We start from the raw sequence: 19,783 nt of genomic DNA on the forward strand, positions 1-19,783 counted from the left end.
TTATTCTTCGCACTCGACATTGAATTCATCTTAATATTGACCTTAAAGCAGCATAAGACTTTCATCACAAATTTTTCTTTAAATTTGTTAAACCCGAGTGGGAGCCTAATTATCACTAATCCATTAGTCTTTCTGTGCAGTTCGTTTGTTTACATACCAAACCAATATGTCACTCAGGCCTTTTCGGAAATTTTGTTGCTGCTGTGGCTGTGTGGAATTCCCATTCCCACAGTGCACTTTACGACAAAATTTGTGAAAAGGCCTAAGTGACGTATGGGTTTGATATGTAAACAAACGGACTGCTTGTGATGGAGTCATCTTCGAAGTTGTTCACCGTGAGGGAAGTGATTTAGGTGTGTAAGCACAGAAAGACTAATGGATTAGTGATAATTAGGCTGTCACTGGGGTTTTACAAGAAAAATGTGTGATGAAAATCATACGCTGCTTTAAACAGGGATGTAAAAAAATGCAAAATGAAGTGGCTGCTTTGCTCTGTTAAAAACATGAGTAGATTTGTATAAAGGAAGGTCCTCATCAAGAACAAGGCCTGAGTATATGGAAATCAGGAACGGCAAAAAAGACTGTTGAAAATAATTAGTATTAAATGTTCAAAAAATAAGCAATTCAGAATTTAAAATCTTTTATTACCTACAGGGACACCATTACCAAAGCCTTTCAACTACAGAGTCTTCATCAGGACATGAAAAATTAAACTGTTTCTGAGATATTAGTCTTGTTTTATCTAAAAGAAAAAAATATTTCTAACCATGTTTTTCATCAGAAAAACAAACCCATCATACACATACACACACACACATACACACATATATGTATATATATATATATATATATATATATATATATATATATATATATATATATATATATGTCTCAATTTGACATTCCAATTAGATTAGTAAGTAAAAACTAAAACAGTTATTTTTATAATATCTCAGTAAAATATTGTTTTCCTTATTTGTTTATTGCAGTTGAAGAATATTAAGACTTAATTAACCTGTGTTTTGTGCTTATAAAAAGCACAGCTTACTCACATTTTGATGTTTTTTTTTCTGGATTTAAAAAAATAGAGAAGAAAATAGAAAACTGGAAAATCTTATTCGTTATTATTTATTAGTAGGATTATTAGTTATTGTTTTAAAATGTATTGTAACTCTTAATTAGTTACTACAGCCAGCAGATAAGTTGAACTCACTATCACTTGGCAACTGAATGACAGAAAGATACAAAGTTTGCTCCAGTGTAGTGATGTAAAACAGCCTCTGTAGAGGAGATACCAAACTGGATTCAGTCAGCAGAGTCTCTTTCATCTTCAAAAAACACTTGAAGTCGTACCTTTTCCCAGAATACTCCCTCCCTTAATATGCTCTTTTTGCCCTCTATTCCTCAAAACCATCTGTTAGTTTTCCAAGCACTTCTTTTATTCCATGCACCTGCTCCATGGTTCCGTGGCTCCTGTATCAAGGCAGACTGTGTGTTAAGGCACTTATTTCATCCTTGATCTACTGCGGCTTGTATTTGTAGGTCGCTTTGGACAACAGTGTCTGTTAAATCAATAAAATGTGAAGCTGTAGAAGAAGCTGTTAGCTGTTAGGAAAGGTAAGCTTTAAATCAAAGTTTTCACTCACGGTTCACAGTTTAAACAATTAGCTTAATTAGTAGAATCCTGTCGCACAAGCAGAGCACTGGACCAGCATGCACCAGCATGTCTTACTACTTAGTGTAACATTAATTACAGCAAATTAAAGGTCTTAGAGAGATGAATGAGGAGGGATCCTTAAAGGCAGGAAAACAAAGCGACGCCAAGCCACTAGTTTGACTTAAAGGAGGATGCTGAAGGTTAGAGGACACGTTCACCCACATACTTTATCATACACATGCACAAATATGTATGGCACACATAGACTATAACAGAGTCTTATACATGTGCAGTCTGAAAACGTAGCTTATAATGAGACTAAGTCGACCATGAAATGTGTTATTAAAATGACCACAGACTAATCACAGACTTCATCAGGAGTTTCCCTTTGACTCTGAAATGGACTTCTCTCTTAAATGCGCACACAGACACTCTGTCCGATCAGTGACATCCGTATAACGGCGGTGTGTGTTATGTGTGTGTTCTGTCCAGGTTGTTCTCCTGGTTTCTACGGCCATCGCTGCAGCCAGTCCTGTCCACAGTGTATCCACAGTGACGGCGCCTGCCACCACATCACCGGGCACTGTGAGTGTCTTCCAGGCTTCTTCGGCTCCCTCTGCAACCAAGGTTAGTTAAAGGTTTTTGTAGCTATTATCAGAGGGTTAAATGGGTTCAGTTTGTAGTAATAAGTGTCCCCTACGGCGGGGGTGTCAAACTCATTTAGTTCAGAGGCTACATTCAGTCCAATATGATCTCAAATGGGCCGAACTGGTCAAATAATAACAGTGAAAAAAGTACAATTACATAATGAAAATGTTTATGCCTACAAAGCTCCTTTAAGTTCCTTAAAAATGTGAATAACATGAACAACGTGATATGTTAAAAAAAAAAAAATGCAGTTTTAGCAATATTATGTCTCAGCTTATCATTTATACATGTGTATTACAACTTACAGATCACAGTGGATCTACAAATACACAAAACATTTAGTAACAGACAAAACATTGGTAAAATTGCATTTACTTCTGTTAAGATGTTTGTGGTTGTTCATATTTACTCAGGTTATTCACATTTTTTGTGAAAGGATAATTTATACATGTAAACATTTTTATGTAATTGCACTTTTAGAAACCTACGTGTCTTGTTGAGCCTTCTGGACTCTTACTGGTGTTTCCCCACCATGGTACCAGCTCAACTCAAGTGGACTCACTGTTGGTACTCCGTTTTCTATAGCAGATAAAGTACTGCCTGAACGTAGCTTATTGTCAAACAAAGGAATGCATGGACCTCCAACACTGGACATGTTTTCTCACAAAGCCAGACCTGTGTCCACACTTCCTTGGACAGGTCTGACACCCTCCATTACTGTTCTGAATACGGGTTGTTGAGTTTATTTGACTATAAATTTATATGTTGTTGGCCTTACATGTAGCAAGGGAGACTTTCAAAGCAAAAGCGCACAGATAAACAGAGGATGAACAAGGACAATCATGATACTGTGCAAAGGAAATATTTACCCTTGTTCCAGGAGAGTATTTCTACCAGTGTTATTTCCCACAAAAACAGGGACACTGTAAAATGTAAATAAAAGCACAATTTAATCATTTTCAAATCTCATAAGCCCATATTTTATTCACAGTAGAGTATGGAAAATATGTGTTCATAATTTCCTCAGAGAATTTCAATTTTCTGTGTATTTGACTACAGAATAGTTTCCCACTTTATCTCAGTCCATTTTAGATGAGCTTTGGCCCAGACAAGATGGCAGCTTTCCTGTAAGATTCTCATGTGGTTCATTGTTTTCATGACAGAACTCAACCCTGCATTTGCGGATGCCACAGAAAACTGTCTTCACAGAGCATGAATTCCGAAAGTGTTCCTAAGTGCATACAGTGATTTCCATCACAGGATAATGGCTGGTTTTAACGCAGTCCTGTCTGAGGACTCAAAGATCACTGACATCCAGTATTGATTATCTCCAGATTTTTCCACATTCTCAGAATTGTGTTGCCAATTCACATAATTGCAAAATCATCCTCTAGGTGTTTCTTTTTAGTACCACTTCCTTTTCCAGCCTTTCGTTGACCCCATCCAAACTTGTTGCTGCCATCAATTTCAAAAATATTTTTCTTAAAATAAGTATTCTGTTGTTAGAAAAATATGGATTTATTGGATTTGTAGGTCATTACATTCTGCTATTATTTACATTTTACACAACCTCCCAACTTTTTTGGGAATTGAGGTTGAAATCACATCATAATAATTGAATGTAATGAAATAAATAAAACATAGATGACAGTGAGCAGTTGTACGAGGGCTGTTCAATAAGTTCATGGCCTCACCCAGAAATACTGGTTGTTATAATACAGGATGTTACATTCTTTCATGATGGGATAGTGATGCTTGAACATCGATGGACCAAGTGCATTGCTGTAAATGGAGATTATGTTGAAAAATAAAATATAAATTATCAGTCTGTGTTGTTCTGTTCTGAGTGAGGCCATGAACTTATTGAACGGCCCTCGTAGTTTGGCTAGGAAGGTTAGGTAGCCCAGGTTCATTCATTCTCATCTCACACACACTAATAGTAATGATTCTGACCAATCAGCAGGCTCCAGAGTTTTCACAGTCTCTAGAATTGAATGGAGTCATGCTGATACCTCGCAGCCTTTGTTTGGACAACCTTAGAACTTTAAAGTTAAATAATGATTTTAAGCGGTACCAGGCCCATGGGACTCAGCTTTAATAAATGTAAATGATGCTGATGTTCGCAGGACCACCACATAGATCATTGAGTCCTAGAAGCAGATCACTATGGTGACAGATCTTATCCCCAGTCCAACTTCTGATTATTTCTCTCATTATATCTGCAAAATAAAGTCTGTGGATCATCTCAATCCAGCCCCCAACACCCACAGAGGAAAACAAAACAACTCCAACAAGATCAATAAAAGGCAGCATTTTGTTAATGAATCTGAAGACAAATGACCGCAGCGAGTCTGTAATACTATTGACCTCAGCTCCAACAGGGGCCACTGTTGACATGTAGACTGGACTCAAATAGGCCTAACAGTGACTCCAGTTCACCTCATGAGAAAGGTGTAATGTTAGCTGTTAGCTCTCAATGCTTAAGAATGGACATTTGAATATTTAATGTTATGTGTTGATTCAGTGATGAGGACTGAGTTCAATAAATGCAGTATGTAGAAGAATGTGTTTTGTATGAATAATAGTGAAATGAAAGATGAGAAGCAGCCCTTTACTTATGGTTGACCCTAATTTGCAGACAGAACATTTTCATAACGCAGCGATCCATATTTATAACCTATTTCAGTCGTGTATGTCAGAGAAATAGCACGATGTTGGATAATTTAAAGTATAAGTACAGTGCTTTATCTGAGGTTTTTTTTACACCACGAAAAGGAAAAAAGCATTTCAGACAAAAACAAAGGAACAAAAGTCAATTGGTTTATTAGTTGGTTGGTTTGATTACTGGTTAAAGCAGGGGTTCCTAAAGTGGGGTACATGTACCCCCAGGGGTACTTGGAAGAAGCCCAAGGGGTACTTGACATTTTTTGGGAAAAATACATTAAATAAGTCATCATGTACTGAATATAAAATAAATAATGACAATTAATGCTGAAATATGAAACACAATAAATACATTCATATAATAGTTTTATTTTCAATCATCTTGTTTAAGCTTTGGGAACATTTTAAGACCATTTCTATTTTATATTATTCAGAATTAGTTTATTTGAGTAGCTAAGTAATCATTTGTTATTGATTCATTCATTTATGAATTAATGACTTTTTTTTTTTTTTTTTTAAATCAATGAAAGAGGGTACTTTTCAGTTTATATTTTGCACACAGAATTTACTTTTAAAAATCTGGGGTTTTTTATGTATTATAGTTAAATATATGTTGTTCGTTTACAGAGTTTTGAAAATATAAACAGACACCTTTGGCACAGGAACAAATTTCGCCAAATTTTTTTCAGTCAAAAATGCTGAAGCGAGAGTTGGGTGTACTTGGCTAAAAAAGGGATTCTCCACTGTAAAAAGTTTGAGAAACACTGGGTTAAAGTAATCTGAAAAACTGAACAACTCAGGTATTTTTCATTTACATAGATACTCGTGGGTTTCCATAGCCTTCAGAAGGTGTGGTGTCCTTTTTTTTGTTTTATAAATAGGTGTGTCCAGCTCAGTAAAATGCATAATTATGTGTAGAAAATCATTTTGGACCATGTTCAGTCATGCATGACTCAAGCATCTCCAAAACTGATCCCTTTTAGTGTTGATAGTGTCTTTAATACAAAGTATGTAACTCTTTTGTATTAATAGTGACATGATTTACTCAACTGGAAAGGAGTCCCATTAAAGCAACAAATACTTATGATCATATAATACAACAAACATTTGTAAATAAGACATGTTTAGGTGATCATGTGGGATGTTCCATTCACTTCTGCGTATAATGTGTAATTTTTAAACCTTCTTTGTTTGCCTTAAAATTGAACATCTCGCTCTTCTAAAACTTTTAAAGATTCTAAGGTTTGATTGTATTTTATGTATAAATACAGTGTATTTAACATATTTCAAGCAAGGTGGGCAAAAATGTTATTTTAGATTTTAAAAGTCCAACCTAATGATTTTGTTGTATTTTCCAACATGATATTCAAATGAGTTCAGGTCAAAGGTCATGTTTGGTCATTATATGGAGCTGGATATGTATTAAAGACTCTATTTAAGTGTTATATGCATGAATGATGTACAAGTTGATAAAAGTGCATAAGAGCTTTGATGTGATTTTTAGGAAATATTGCTGGTGCAAGGTGATGGCAGATGGAGGTGAGTTCAGCTGCTATGGTTGAGATAGTTGTAGAATATCAATATATGGCATCATAAGATGGATCCGTCTTGGAATCAAAAATTCAACTATTTCTGAGTAAGTGTATGAAAGTGGGCCAGGTAGGTATAGAAACCTAGTCTCTGGCCACCCTCTTGTTTTGTTTTTTTTTTGTCAAAACCTGAACTGGCTAATTAGGTTTGTATTATTTTACAGCAAAGCCTTTGAGTACACATTTAAAATTTGAAATGCTGGCAGTCAGTGTAAAAATCCAAATCCTTGAGTCTTTTCTGCTCTCCTACATCTGCATTTCATGTGAATTCTGCTCTCCTACCTCTTCATTTCATGTGAATAACCTTTTTGTAAGTTCCTTGTGTTCGTCACTAGCTGCTGAGGCCTTGGACTGTTTGATGTGGTTCCTCTGCAGGTTAAACAGGTGTTAATTCTCCTATGAAGGCGGTTGGCCCAAGGTTCGTTGCCAAGTCGAATTTTAAATAGAGGCGGTGGTGGAGTGTGCTGTGAAATATTCATCATCATTAAACATGAAGACAGGCTTAGTCATGCCCTGTCCTACATTAGCCATTCTGCTGGCCGCTGCATCTTTGAGCAACCCCATAGATAACTGGGTGAGCCTTGATAAATCAGATGTCCGGCGTGGGGGCTTTTAACGGCCTGAAGAGTCTGAAACACTCCACACCAACTATGCTACACTTTTGTGCCAGTTAACGATTGTATTGACTATAAACACTTAAAAGGTCTACAGCGTCTCAAAAGGAGACAACTCAGTGTGTCTGGAAGAGTTAGAGAGTAACATTAACTAAAGGCTTTCACCACCTTGTAATGATACGATAATTATACTCTAACCAGGACAAGACAATTGTAACATCCACTAGGTCACTAGTATTAGGTTCAGGACTGATGTGGTTTATACCCTTTAAAATGACGTCTCATATGTGCATTTTAGATTAGATTAGATTAGATTAGATTACATTAGATTACATTAGATTAGATTACATTAGATTAAATTAGATTACATTATGTTACATTAGGTTAGATTAGATTAGATTAGATTAGATTAGATTAGATTAGATTAGCAGCATCTAACCAGAAATGCAGTCAGTAGACAGTATGTATATACTATACATGATAGATTTTGGGGTTGCTATAAATATACTATATGGATTATATCCTATATGGATTGTATATAATAATATTATATATATATATATATATATATATATATATATATATATATATATATATATATATATATATATATATATATATATAATAGTACAGATTAATAAATTTTGCAATATACAGTATTGAAGTGGTAGAGACATAATGTACAGATTATGGACATGTTATACAGGTGGATATACAAGTGGCATAATATATAGATTGAAATGATATTAACATGCTATATAATTTAAATACTATGAACATATTCTACAGGTGGATAATGGCAAAATAAACCATTATGTTTTAGCCTCACAGTTCTGTTACAACACATGACGCATGAAAATTAGACTAATGCTACTGTTGCTCTTATTTGCAAAATAGTCACAAACGCACAAAATTATCAAAGTGTGAAGAAATAAACAACCTTTTATGGGTGAGCGTTACACATTTTAAACAAATGTAAAATATTGTCGCTGTTGAACGGAAATCTCTTATGTCCAAAACAGTTATTTTTCAGGAAACTGGAAGAACAATGTATATTGTAAATAAATGAATGGAGTTAAGAGATGTAGTCACCAGAGGTGGGAAATCCCAGCTCCATAGAGTAAAAGTCCTGCCATGTTCTACCTGTTCACTTAACACAGGTGATTCCACTAAATATCCATCTGCTTGGAGGAGGAGTTGTGCTCATCAAAATGGGCTGGTTCAGTGACTGGTTGGAACAAATACATAGCAGGAGTTTTACATTATGGAGCTGGGATTTCCCACCTCAGGTAGTCACAAGCCATTTTCAACATTTTTCATGGGTTAAATATTTCTAAACCCTTCTGGCCAATGTGAAGATTGACCAATAGAATCATTTTATGACAAAAGAAAAAACATAAATGGACTTACGAGGTTTCTGCCGACAGTAATGCATAATATGTACATTTTTACTGACTTCACTGTTGTGCATGTACAGTGTAGAACTGAGTTGCAGACAGTATTTAAGACTGTGTTGTCTTCAACTCTTGAATAATACATTTTTCTGTATAATACCAGCAAACTACAGTGGCATATGTACGCAATAAAGCTATGAGGCAACAACTAGGACAGGTACTAGAAAAATAAATGCCAATAGGATGATCAAGTGTGGTAATTAAAATAATCAATGATCATTGTTCATGTTCTTAAATTTGACTTTTATTCATTTCTTTAGTACAGTTTGCTGTTTGTTTTGTTAGGATGCAGGAGACAGAAAACAATACATAACTGTCAAAACTAAACTGCCAGTTAAATTACTGTTTCCTCATAAGTCAGTGATTTACAAACGACTTAAGCTTAAAAGCAAAAAGATAAATTTAGTGCCTCCTCGAGATCCAAACTCACAAATACGTCATGAGTTTCCATTGAGCAAAACACTGTCTCTGAAAGGTTCTTTATGTTATTTTTGTCTTTTTATATCTTTTACATCTCTTTAGTCTTGTTTCATGTTTTATGTCAGTTCATCTCTTTCCATCTTTTACATGTTTTTGTCTTATACCTTGTGACATATTTTACATCATGTCCAACTTGTTACATCTTTTAGTCTTGTTGCATCGTTTTACATCATTTCCATCTTGTTACATCTTTTACAACTGAGGCTTCTACTCTGCATTCCACATGACTTCAATGAGGCCAATATTCATAATGTTTTCACACTTGTCTTCTGTTTAAATTCAGAATATGAATTTACATATTATTTTATTGCTATGAGTTTTCTCATCCAATTACTGACCTGATAAAACACATCAGCAACCCATTTTGGAAAAACAGCTGTAGATTAATTTAAACATATAGATAATGCATTTTTATGTTCAAAGGTTACACCTTGCATAAAAAATACAAATACAAGGCTGGTCTATTTTTAGGTTTGCAGTAAGCACATATACACCCTATTACGCTGTGTCAGCATCCACTCTACATTTGTTAGATTGGGGTTACATTTGAGCCATGTTTGAGCTGATGCAGGTTAGGTTGTATTGGAATAGCATGTTAAATACAGAAACTAAAAGATATTCCTTTATAATTGAGACAATTTGGCCTTGCAGGTTTTCTTTAACTTTTGCTTATTCTTATGAATATTTTTTTCTTTATGATCGAACATCAAAATCATCAGTGTTGCTTTTCATCAGGTAATTCAACAGAAACACGCAAAAATCCCATATGATAGATTTTAATATACAGTCACAGAAAAATTATTAGACCATCAAAAGTCATCAAAAACAATGGTTATGCAATTAAGTACTAACTCCTGTATTATGTGACTAAAACAGACAGAAAAGAAAACATGGAATGTCTAAAAGCACTGTTTTTGGCAGCACAGTGCCATAGCTATTGATGTAAGAACTGAAGTGATTTTAGTTATTATCAAGAAAACATGGAAAATGTTCAGATATCAGCTCTGAAATTAAACTCTTATGAACTATTTTTGTTGTTATCATATTTGTCTAAACAAATGTATCTTTAGTTGTACCAGGCATTAAAATGAACAAGAAATGAAAGAAAACAAGGGGTGGTCAAATATTTTTTTCCGTTACTGTACATTGTCAGCAGACATAGGTGCATTACTGCTGTGTTCATGACTTTAGGCCTCATCAGGCTCATTATTCAGAAGATATGTACCATGGTCAAAAAATGGTTATATGAGCCTCAAGCATCAAAACATGAAAGGGGATGTTAACACAGAAAACAAATAACTATATTCCCGCACCAGTAACCTTTGAGGCCGTCAGTAAAAATACTATAGAAACATATTCTTCAAACTTTATTACTTGTAGTTCGGCCTGAGGGTGGGAGAAGTAAGAAGCCGTTGTTACTGAGTCGAAATGCTTGGGCATAAAGACATCTGAAACCCACTGTGTCAAAGTCAGCACCACAGTTCCATATTTAACTGGGTTTAACTAGGTCTTAACTTTGATCAGTCTGCTTTAATCTGCCCCGTTCAGCCGTTCAAACCTCAGCTGTAGAGAATGTGTTTGTGTTTCAGAAATGAAAGAACCTAATTTAATTTAATTTAATGTCTAAGTTCTTTATGTTATAACACAAATGACTAAAACTACTTACTTTACCTAGGAATATTTCATGAAGTCTTTTGTTTATTTTTAATAACTTAAATTCATTCATAATTTACTGTTTGCTTTCTCGGCAGCTTGCCTATGAGCATATATCAAACATAAACACTGTTTCCCACTGGTCTGTCACCACAGTGCGTAAAACATGAGAAGACAGACAGACTGAAGCCAGAGGGCAAAGTGGTGGAGAATGAATTTATGGGTTTGTACCTTCAAGCTGCTGTAGTTGCTTTTTTTGACAACGCTGGGCAAAAATTTCATAATTATTGGAATTCATGTGGTTTAAGTGGACACAAAAGTTCTTCAACTACTCCTTGCTTTTATTTCCTGCTCATGATGTAGATTTTGACCAATCACATGCCTTTTCAGATATGTAGGGTGGTTGAATATGTGATTGACAGCTGTAATTACCAATCACTGTTCAGGCTGTTCAGTCTGGTGGTTTTGAACAGAGGTTCAGGCTTCTGTTTGTGGGGTTTCCTGAAGAAAGCGTTGGACCTGGACCTGCTTCAGCACTTTGGTATTGGACACAAACGCCACATAATAATGGTGAAAGTCCTCTCCCAACTGTCGTTAGCAGGAGTTACCTTTTTAGTCTTTTTAGTTTTTTTTTCTTCCTTTTCATGAGCTCAGCTGGCTGACAGGCAGCTGTCTGTAGCGATAAGGCAGCAGCCGACACCAACTGTACTCCAGTACAGTTGGAGTACAGTTAGTCTTTTTAGTTCAGTGGTTCCCAACCTTTTTTTTACTTGTGACCCCATTTTAACATCACAAATTTCTGGTGACCCCAGACATTCAACATAGAGACTTTTTTTTTTTTTGCTAAAATTTATTTGTTTTTGATCATGGACTTATATGAATGTGAAGAAATTTAATTAATATCTGTTTATATTTGTATGATAAGTAGCTGGATCGCTGTATTTGTCAATATTTGACTGTCGACTTTTTATGATTAATTCCATGTTTGACAAGTTTTTTTGTTTTTTTTTAATTTATCTAAAATGACGTATATTCACATGTCACGTGATACTGTGATTAGCCTCTATATAAAACAGCTGTGCATTTCTATCTGTCCTTAGTCTGATGAAGGGCCTCAGCCTGAAACGTCACTACTTGGTATAATAAACTTTTTGGGAGCTGACAGGTTGTGCGGACCTTCCTTTATTTTTTCAAAAGACATCTCAGCCATTTTAGATGAAAAACAATGGAATGGTCTACTTCCCTCACTCACATGCAACATAGCCTACACAACATACACACAACCTTCTTTATTTACTATAAATGCACATGATAAGGATTCTATGTTATCCAGCTGCTACAATTAATAGACAGTTTTAGCAATAACACAACAAATGTTCTATGGGCTATTGTAAGCGATGTGGGTGTGTATGAAGGAACAAATCAGTCAGAACAGGTACAGGGTCTTTCTCATAACTTTTTAATCAGCTCCAACGCACAATACAGACCAACTCAACTCTCTGTCTTTACCCTTATCCCCCGGCCTCCCCTAACAGCGCCCTCCTAGGCGGAATCCCTCATAACAGAATATCAACTTAACATTACTGTGAACTTATATATGTAAACATCAAACAGCAACTAGAACATACTAAAACAGTGGTTCACAACCCTTTTTGGCTCGTGACCCCATTTTAACATCACTAATTTCTGGTGACCCCAGACATTCACAACGAAGACATTTTTTTTCCTCAAATGTATTTGTTTTTGATTATGTAATAGTTTGCTATACTATATTGCAAATAAACATTAATTTTAGACGACATTTAGTGGACAGAGGCAGAAAAGTCAGGTGTAGATTACTGCACAAAGTGAGAATTTTTTTTTCCTTGATCAGGATATGTACAGTCAGTCCAGCTCGGATTTATAAGGCTGACAATTAATACTGAACAAACAATAACTCAAACTATGAATTATGAAAGAGCTGCAGCATCTGAAACTGACCACAATGAACATTTGACAGATAAACAGAACCACAGTGCCTCAGTTTCAGCTTCAGAGTTTGTCATGTTTTTTATGGATTTTGATTGTCTCTCAACTCACCATATATTTTTTATTAGTAAGTTGTTGTTTTGTTTTTGGTTTTTTTAATCAAGTACTAGAAAGTTCAGGTGACCCATTTGAATTCCAGGCGATCCCACATGGGGTCCTGACCCCAAGTTTGAAAAACACAGTTTTAGGGCTTTTGTCACTTTATTTATATTAGACCGGGTTAGTTTTGCACAATGGTTTCCAAACCTTTCCATTTTCATATTTATATCTCATGGGGACCTGGATTTACAGAAATATGAACTGCCATTATGTTTCCATGTTTGCTTGTTTGTCTATCATCAAAACACTGACATAACTGCACATATTAATCCTGTTGCCTTCTATGTCTTCATCTTGCAGTGTCTTTGACATTGTTTTTATCTTGGTGAGTTAGCTTTTATGAGGTCAACTTTTATAAATACAGAGTCATTTTGTTCAGTTATAGTGATCTACAAGCAGAAGGCTTCCAAAATAAAAGATGTGATACTTTAACCACACATTCACCCCTGCACTTTCAGATACTTCATTTCATCAATAGTACCTGAAAGGAATATGGTCCATACAAGAACTGTATAAGATTTTTCCAACATTTCATCAATTACAGGAAAAGTTCAACATACATAACAAAGATTTTTTTTTTCAAATATTTGCAAGTACGCATTTTGGCAAAAAAAAATAATTTCTGTCCTTCCCGATCAGCCCCCCGAACCCATTATGGACTTGGTGTTTTATCTCATTCCTTAAAGAAAAGGTCAGTTTCTAAGATTTATAATAGTCTTTCACAAGTAGATTGTATCATCACATTGGATCATTTAAAAAACACTTGGCAGTAAGACCTGGGAGTGGAAATCTCACGGACAAAGGCTCAGGACCAGGTACACTCTTCTTTGGTGTGTGCCAAACATGGACTTTTTGCAAAGTTTTACACCGGCTTCATCTATCAAAACTGAAACTCTCCTAAACGCTCCCTGCTGTGAACCCATCCTGTGACTTCAGCTTCTTTGGCAGACATGTTTTGGTCCTGCCCAAGCATCACTACATACTGGACTAAGATATTTCAAATATTATTTAAAATGATCAAGAAACCCCTAACACCAGACCCAATCCTTGCCATATTTGGGGTTGGATCTGCAGTACAGGAGCTTGCTCTCTCAAGGAACCGTAAGATATTGATATGCTTTGTGACATTGAGGGCAACAAGGTTAATTTTGCTCAGTTGGAAACATAAAAACCCTCCAGCTCATCTAGCTTTTCTCAATGATGTTATGAAGCACTCGCAGCGAGAAAAAGTACGATACTCCCTAAAAGGCAAAGTAGGTATATTTTATTCAACATGGCAACCATTCATCGACTATTATATTAAGAATAACTCTTCATAAATAGGTTAAAAACAAAAAAAAAAAACAGAGCATATGACATCCTCCGTGTTTGTGTTTTTTTTTCTCCTGTTGTTGTTGCTTTGTTTCATCTTGTTTGGTGCGTATTTATTTACTCATCCTCCACAGTCCTCTTCGGAAACTTGTAGTATATGTATCTCAGTGGGCCTCATTCACAAACAGTGCGTACACACAAATCTGTGCTTAAATTATGCATACGATCATTTGACGCACAAATCCTGGATTCATCAACATTTTCTTACTCTGTGAACAAATTTAGAACTGCCTCAGACCATGCATACGCATAAATGAGGAAGGCCAAACTAACTGAGAAAATGCAAACACATACCTTTTAAGTACATGCAGAGCATATAAAACCAATTCATTAAAGAGATTTAATTATTATTATATATATATTATTATTAATTATTAAACCACCATGAAATTGACACTTTCACCCTCATCATTGTGACAATTAAAATATTCAAGGATAACAACAGTCCTAGTTTACAAAGGAATATATGAGAAAGTACATTTCGAAATGGATGTTTGTCCAGTTATTGTTCTTAAATCAGGCGGACCTTGTCCTCCACCAGTCTCCTTCTTGTTCTGGTCTGTAATGTGTTTTTTGGCTTCAACCATGTTGAACCACTTTTTTTCACCTGGGCCACAGTGCACTTCTCTGGGGACACTACATCAACAGCCTTGGTTATTGTGGTCCAGGCATCTTTTTTTTTTTTTTTAAAACCATCGTCACCCCTGAGGAGACACTCTTAAAAAGTATTCCTTTTCTGGCTTCCACCTCAGATACAATTGTTTCAATTTCTGTGGTTGTAAAGGTCTTGTTTTTTGCCTTTTGGCACCATCCCGTCTAACAAACTGAAATTTACTACTTCGCTCCTCACGTAACTGCTTCCTTCATTCACAAATTAACTCTAGGCAAGCGGCTTCCTTATATGGAGATGGGGGTGTGGTAGTATGTGAATCATAAATTGCAAACACATGCCTGTCAATGTAGAATGATTCGGATTCTCACACACACACACAAGGTGGTGAGGACAAAATCGGCTGGTGCGCAGGTGTCAATGAATCCCACAGTGATTTTGCATACGCACTTATTTTGTGTGCAAAGTAAGAACATTTCCATGCACATATTTGTGAATGAGGCCCATTGTACCCTGTTTGAAAAACCACAATAAAAGTAGTTAAAAAAAAGGTTGTGATTTAACTAACAAATGATAAACCAAAAAAAAGTTAAGAGTGCTAGTTGGCTATAACTTTCAAGATAAGTAATTCATTCATTTTCCATAACCACATAATCCTCTGAAGCCTCTACCATCAGGCTAAGGCGGGGTACACCCTGGACATGTCACCAGTTCACCACAGGGTGACATATACAGATTAACAGCCAGTCACCCACACCTACAGGCATTTTGGACTGACCAAGTAACCTATTAAGGTGGATGTCTTTGATGGGAGGAAGCCAGAGTACACGTAGCAAATCCACTATAGACATGAGGCGGACACACAAACTCTACAAAGCTAACCAGTGCACCATGTTGCTGCTCAAACTACAGTACTGGGTCATGTTATAACCCAGCTCTGCTAGGAGAGGAGCGAGTAAAGGAAGTAACAAAAAAAAAAAAAAAAAAGTTGAAAATTTGCAGTTTGCATAGAGAGCAATTTTATTGTAGTTCTCTGTAAGAGTATTTACAAAAAATACAGGGTTACAAAACTAAGGGAGGGCTGTACAGGTACTGCCAACAAAAAGGGTAATAGCTAGTCTGCCTAGGGCTGGTGGGGGAGCCCAAAATAAAACTCCACAGAAAAGAACCACTTCTATCTACCAACATACATGGGCTGGTGGCTAAATACAAGAAGGCTACTTCTACTCTAGACAGCCACTCCTATCAAAGATACAGTTAATGTTTTAAAGTTCAAACTAGAACCAAAAGGGCAAACAAAAAGAACTAGCTCACACTGGCTAGCAGTGGACAAAAGGGTAACAAAAAAAAAAGACAACGGGTCAACAAAAGGTGGTTTCACCAAGACCACAAACAAAAGGTGTTAATTAACACAAATTTACAGCAACTAGTGGATACACTCCAGGTGCTGGAACAGGTCAAAGCTACTAAATTAACACAAGTCAAATACTTACAACACCAAAGTTAACGATACAGAGCAAGGAGAGTTCACAAACGAGCAAAATGCAACATAACCACAAACAAAAGGCATCCGAGCCAGACTGAGCAGAACACACAGTGCAGTCAGCTGGAGCTGGTTTAGTATGATCAGCTGGTGGGCGGGGCTCAGGTAATTAGCAGCAGCATCCAATGAGAGGGCTCCACATCTGTATGTGGAAGAAGGAAGTCTGGAATGGCATTCCTGGCCTTTTACAGTAAAAACACTCATTATTAACACACACAAAGAGGGGGAGATGAGGCAGTACAGCCCACTGGCTGGAACAGGTCAAAATGGGAAACTGCGTGAATTAATAAGAAATTCAGTACTTCAACTGAACACTGAACATTAGAGTACATTTACTTTTCACATCCCTTTTTTGTCTAAAATTTATGAATCTATTATGTAAATATACATAGACCTATGTGTATACAATATACAATAATAATAATAATAATAATAATAATAATAATAATAATAATAATATCATATATCTAGAAAACATAAGTCAACCAGGACTTTTATCATTTGTTTTTCAGTTCGTCTTATCAAAATATGTAAGATTTAGCACAATTTATATCTGAAGAAAATGATTGCCAAAAAATTATAGACCAGTGTTTTATTGCTTTTAAGGCATTTGATACAAACAAAACCACTGCAGTGATAAAAAAAAAATAGGACCAATGACCCTGTATCTCACTGGCTTCTTCTATCAAGAAACAGTAACAACTTGAATTTGCGAGGTTGTCAGATTCTGGTGCTACATTAGAGTCCTGTGGTCTGGTTGCAGGAGCTCAACCTCCCAACAGAAGTGGGTGGTACTTTCACTGGAGGAGAACTCAACTAATTAAATGAAAGTTCATATACGACTTATATTGATATCTGTAATCATTTCCATGTTATAAGCCATCACAATACAGCCCATTATAAATAAAGGCAAATTTTTGATGTTTCAAATACTTGTCAAAAGTTCAAAAATCCTAAATTTGTAGACATTGTTCTAAGAAAGCTACATAAAAACATTTGAAGTGAATCTGACCAGTAGTTTCATTTGAGAAGATGTTTGAAGAAATTGCTAATGAAGATAACAAGGAAGGTCAACGCCTTCACAACCTGGTGGCACTAAATAAAAAATAGCAAACATGATTAATCCTTGAAGTCCATGAATCTGTCAGATAGCTGCAGTTTTTCCAGACACATGCTGTAGACATAAAATATTTAAGCATCCCATCCTGCACTTATTGTATTTTTTTTTTTTTTAACTCAATGCATGTTACTCATTAATGTATATTATAATCATATACAGGAAAATGCACATAATAAGGACAATACATTTGAAGTACTTTGAAAATGCAAATTAGTGGAGAGCAGTAGTGTATGTATGTCCAGTGATGTGTAACTGCTTAAACATTAACATTAGCGGCACACAGCACACATTCATAAAGCTGTAACACAATCGTAATGTTTTATGAAGCTGACCGTGAGCACACTGTGCTGTGCAAAGTAAGAACTCATTAAGCAGTTTAAAGTTTAGTATTATGAGGGAAGGTCAAGTGAAATGCCAGCTCATAATATTTATAACATTTACACTTTGTGCTGTTTAAAATGTAATGTTATGCATCTCTTTTTCTTCGTGCCTGCCAAGGGACCCAAACTAAAGCTGCTCAATATGAAGTTTTAACCTAATAAACTCCCAAATTTCACTTGAAACTTAACACGATATTACACACACAAGTCACACTCATGTTAATTGGCAATAATCAAAAGAAACCCCAGAGCGTATAAATATATTATTGACTCACCAGACACTTCAAGTATCTGAGGCTCAGTACTGTATTAGTTTAACTACATCAAGTGATATTTACATGTAAGAAAAATAGGAAAATTACATCCTTAAGCAACTGAATCCTTATTTCCCTACAATAATTTACTGGAAACAAATGATCTTACTTTTGTAGGGTCCTTTTTTTCAGATAACAGACTTTGAATAATTTCTCTTAGAGGCTTTCACTTTTTTTTTCAGTGAAACAGAGGAAATTAAATTAGAAACAAATCAGCAAAGACAATTTTTCCGACTGAAATGACAAGATACATTTCAAAGCAAAGGAAAATATCATTAAGATAGTGGTGGTTTCCAAAAAAGGGTCACAGTGTTTACACTTTACATCCTCTTTGAGGCATCATGGTATCTGATCTGTATAAATCTGAGCAGCATAAATGTATTCTAATTAAATTTCTAGTCAATAAAACTGTCAGTCATTTCTTAATCTATTAATATCTGTAAAGTTTCTCATCAAGTAGATTTCTGATTTCACTCATGATATATCATTTTAGACTTTGTATAAAACTTAGTGATGATGCACTGCTGTGTTTATCTCCCTACTGGAGGGACAAGAAAAGACAAATTGTGGTTTTATTATATATTTTTGCCTGAAAGCTTTGGACATCATGTTTGTCATTTAGCACTTCAGGCTTACAGACTTTTATAGTCGAGTTTGTCATTTATTGTTCAGATTTAACAGTTTTTGTTGTGACTCTAAATATGTCTCATAATTCTAAAATGCCTTAATACAAACCAAACTAACAGTGCATTTGTTCATGTCTTAAGATTTTATAACCCTCTCCAGTCTGTGGCAATGGCAAATCAAATTATATCACAATAATTATCATTACAAAGTATTATCTTTTTATTATGGGTTCCTGTTGTTCACTTTGTAAGATAACGCATAGTGACTGCATTTACCTGAAAAAACTAATGTTCCTTTTCTTCTATAATTCCAAAGTGGACAATATTCTAAATAAGCTGTTCACATGGGAAATAAAAAATTAATATTACTTTTATATTCCTGTTTACATGCGGATGTAAATTTAAAATAATGTTTTTTCAGTGTTTTCCATTGGTCTCAGATGCCCCACTATGTTAACTCAGCCTCCCTTCGTTATTCTTTCAAACATCCTCTAGAGCAGTGGTTCTCAACCGGACTGGCTTCAGGACCCACCATCACCCCTCAATGAGAAGCTGCGATCCAAATTGATAATAGTTAAACTTCTCAAATATATTTAATAAAAATATGTTGTGTTTTGAACCTGAGATAATACAGAATATCACAGTACGGAAACACAAAGGACAAGTTTAATGATAAACCAAACTGACCAGCAGGTGGTGATGCTAAATATGGAATTACACTATATTGCCAAAAGTATTTTTTTCACCTGCCTTGACACACATATGAATTTAAGTGACATCCCATTCCTAGTCTGTGGGGTTCAATATGACGTGGGTCCACCCTTTGCAGCTATAACAGCTTCAACTCTTCTGGGAAGGCTGTCCACAAGGTTTAGGAGTGTGTTCATGGGAATTTTGGACCATTCTTCCAGAAGCGCATTTGTGAGGTCACAC

General features: G+C 35.5%; 1 protein-coding gene across 3 annotated transcripts in view; it reads left to right on the top strand.

Annotated features, from left to right (window-relative positions):
• LOC115438200 (multiple epidermal growth factor-like domains protein 11) overlaps positions 1 to 19,783 on the top strand; it is a 323,683-nt gene that overhangs the window by 257,735 nt on the left and 46,165 nt on the right. For all 3 annotated transcript variants that reach the window (XM_030161642.1, XM_030161650.1, XM_030161657.1), the window contains exon 16: positions 2,150 to 2,284. In XM_030161642.1, the coding sequence (XP_030017502.1) occupies positions 2,150 to 2,284 (135 nt within the window). The remainder of the gene's footprint in view (positions 1 to 2,149; positions 2,285 to 19,783) is intronic.

Source organism: Sphaeramia orbicularis, chromosome 3 (genome assembly GCF_902148855.1).
Source record: "Sphaeramia orbicularis chromosome 3, fSphaOr1.1, whole genome shotgun sequence".
NCBI lineage: Eukaryota > Metazoa > Chordata > Actinopteri > Kurtiformes > Apogonidae > Sphaeramia > Sphaeramia orbicularis.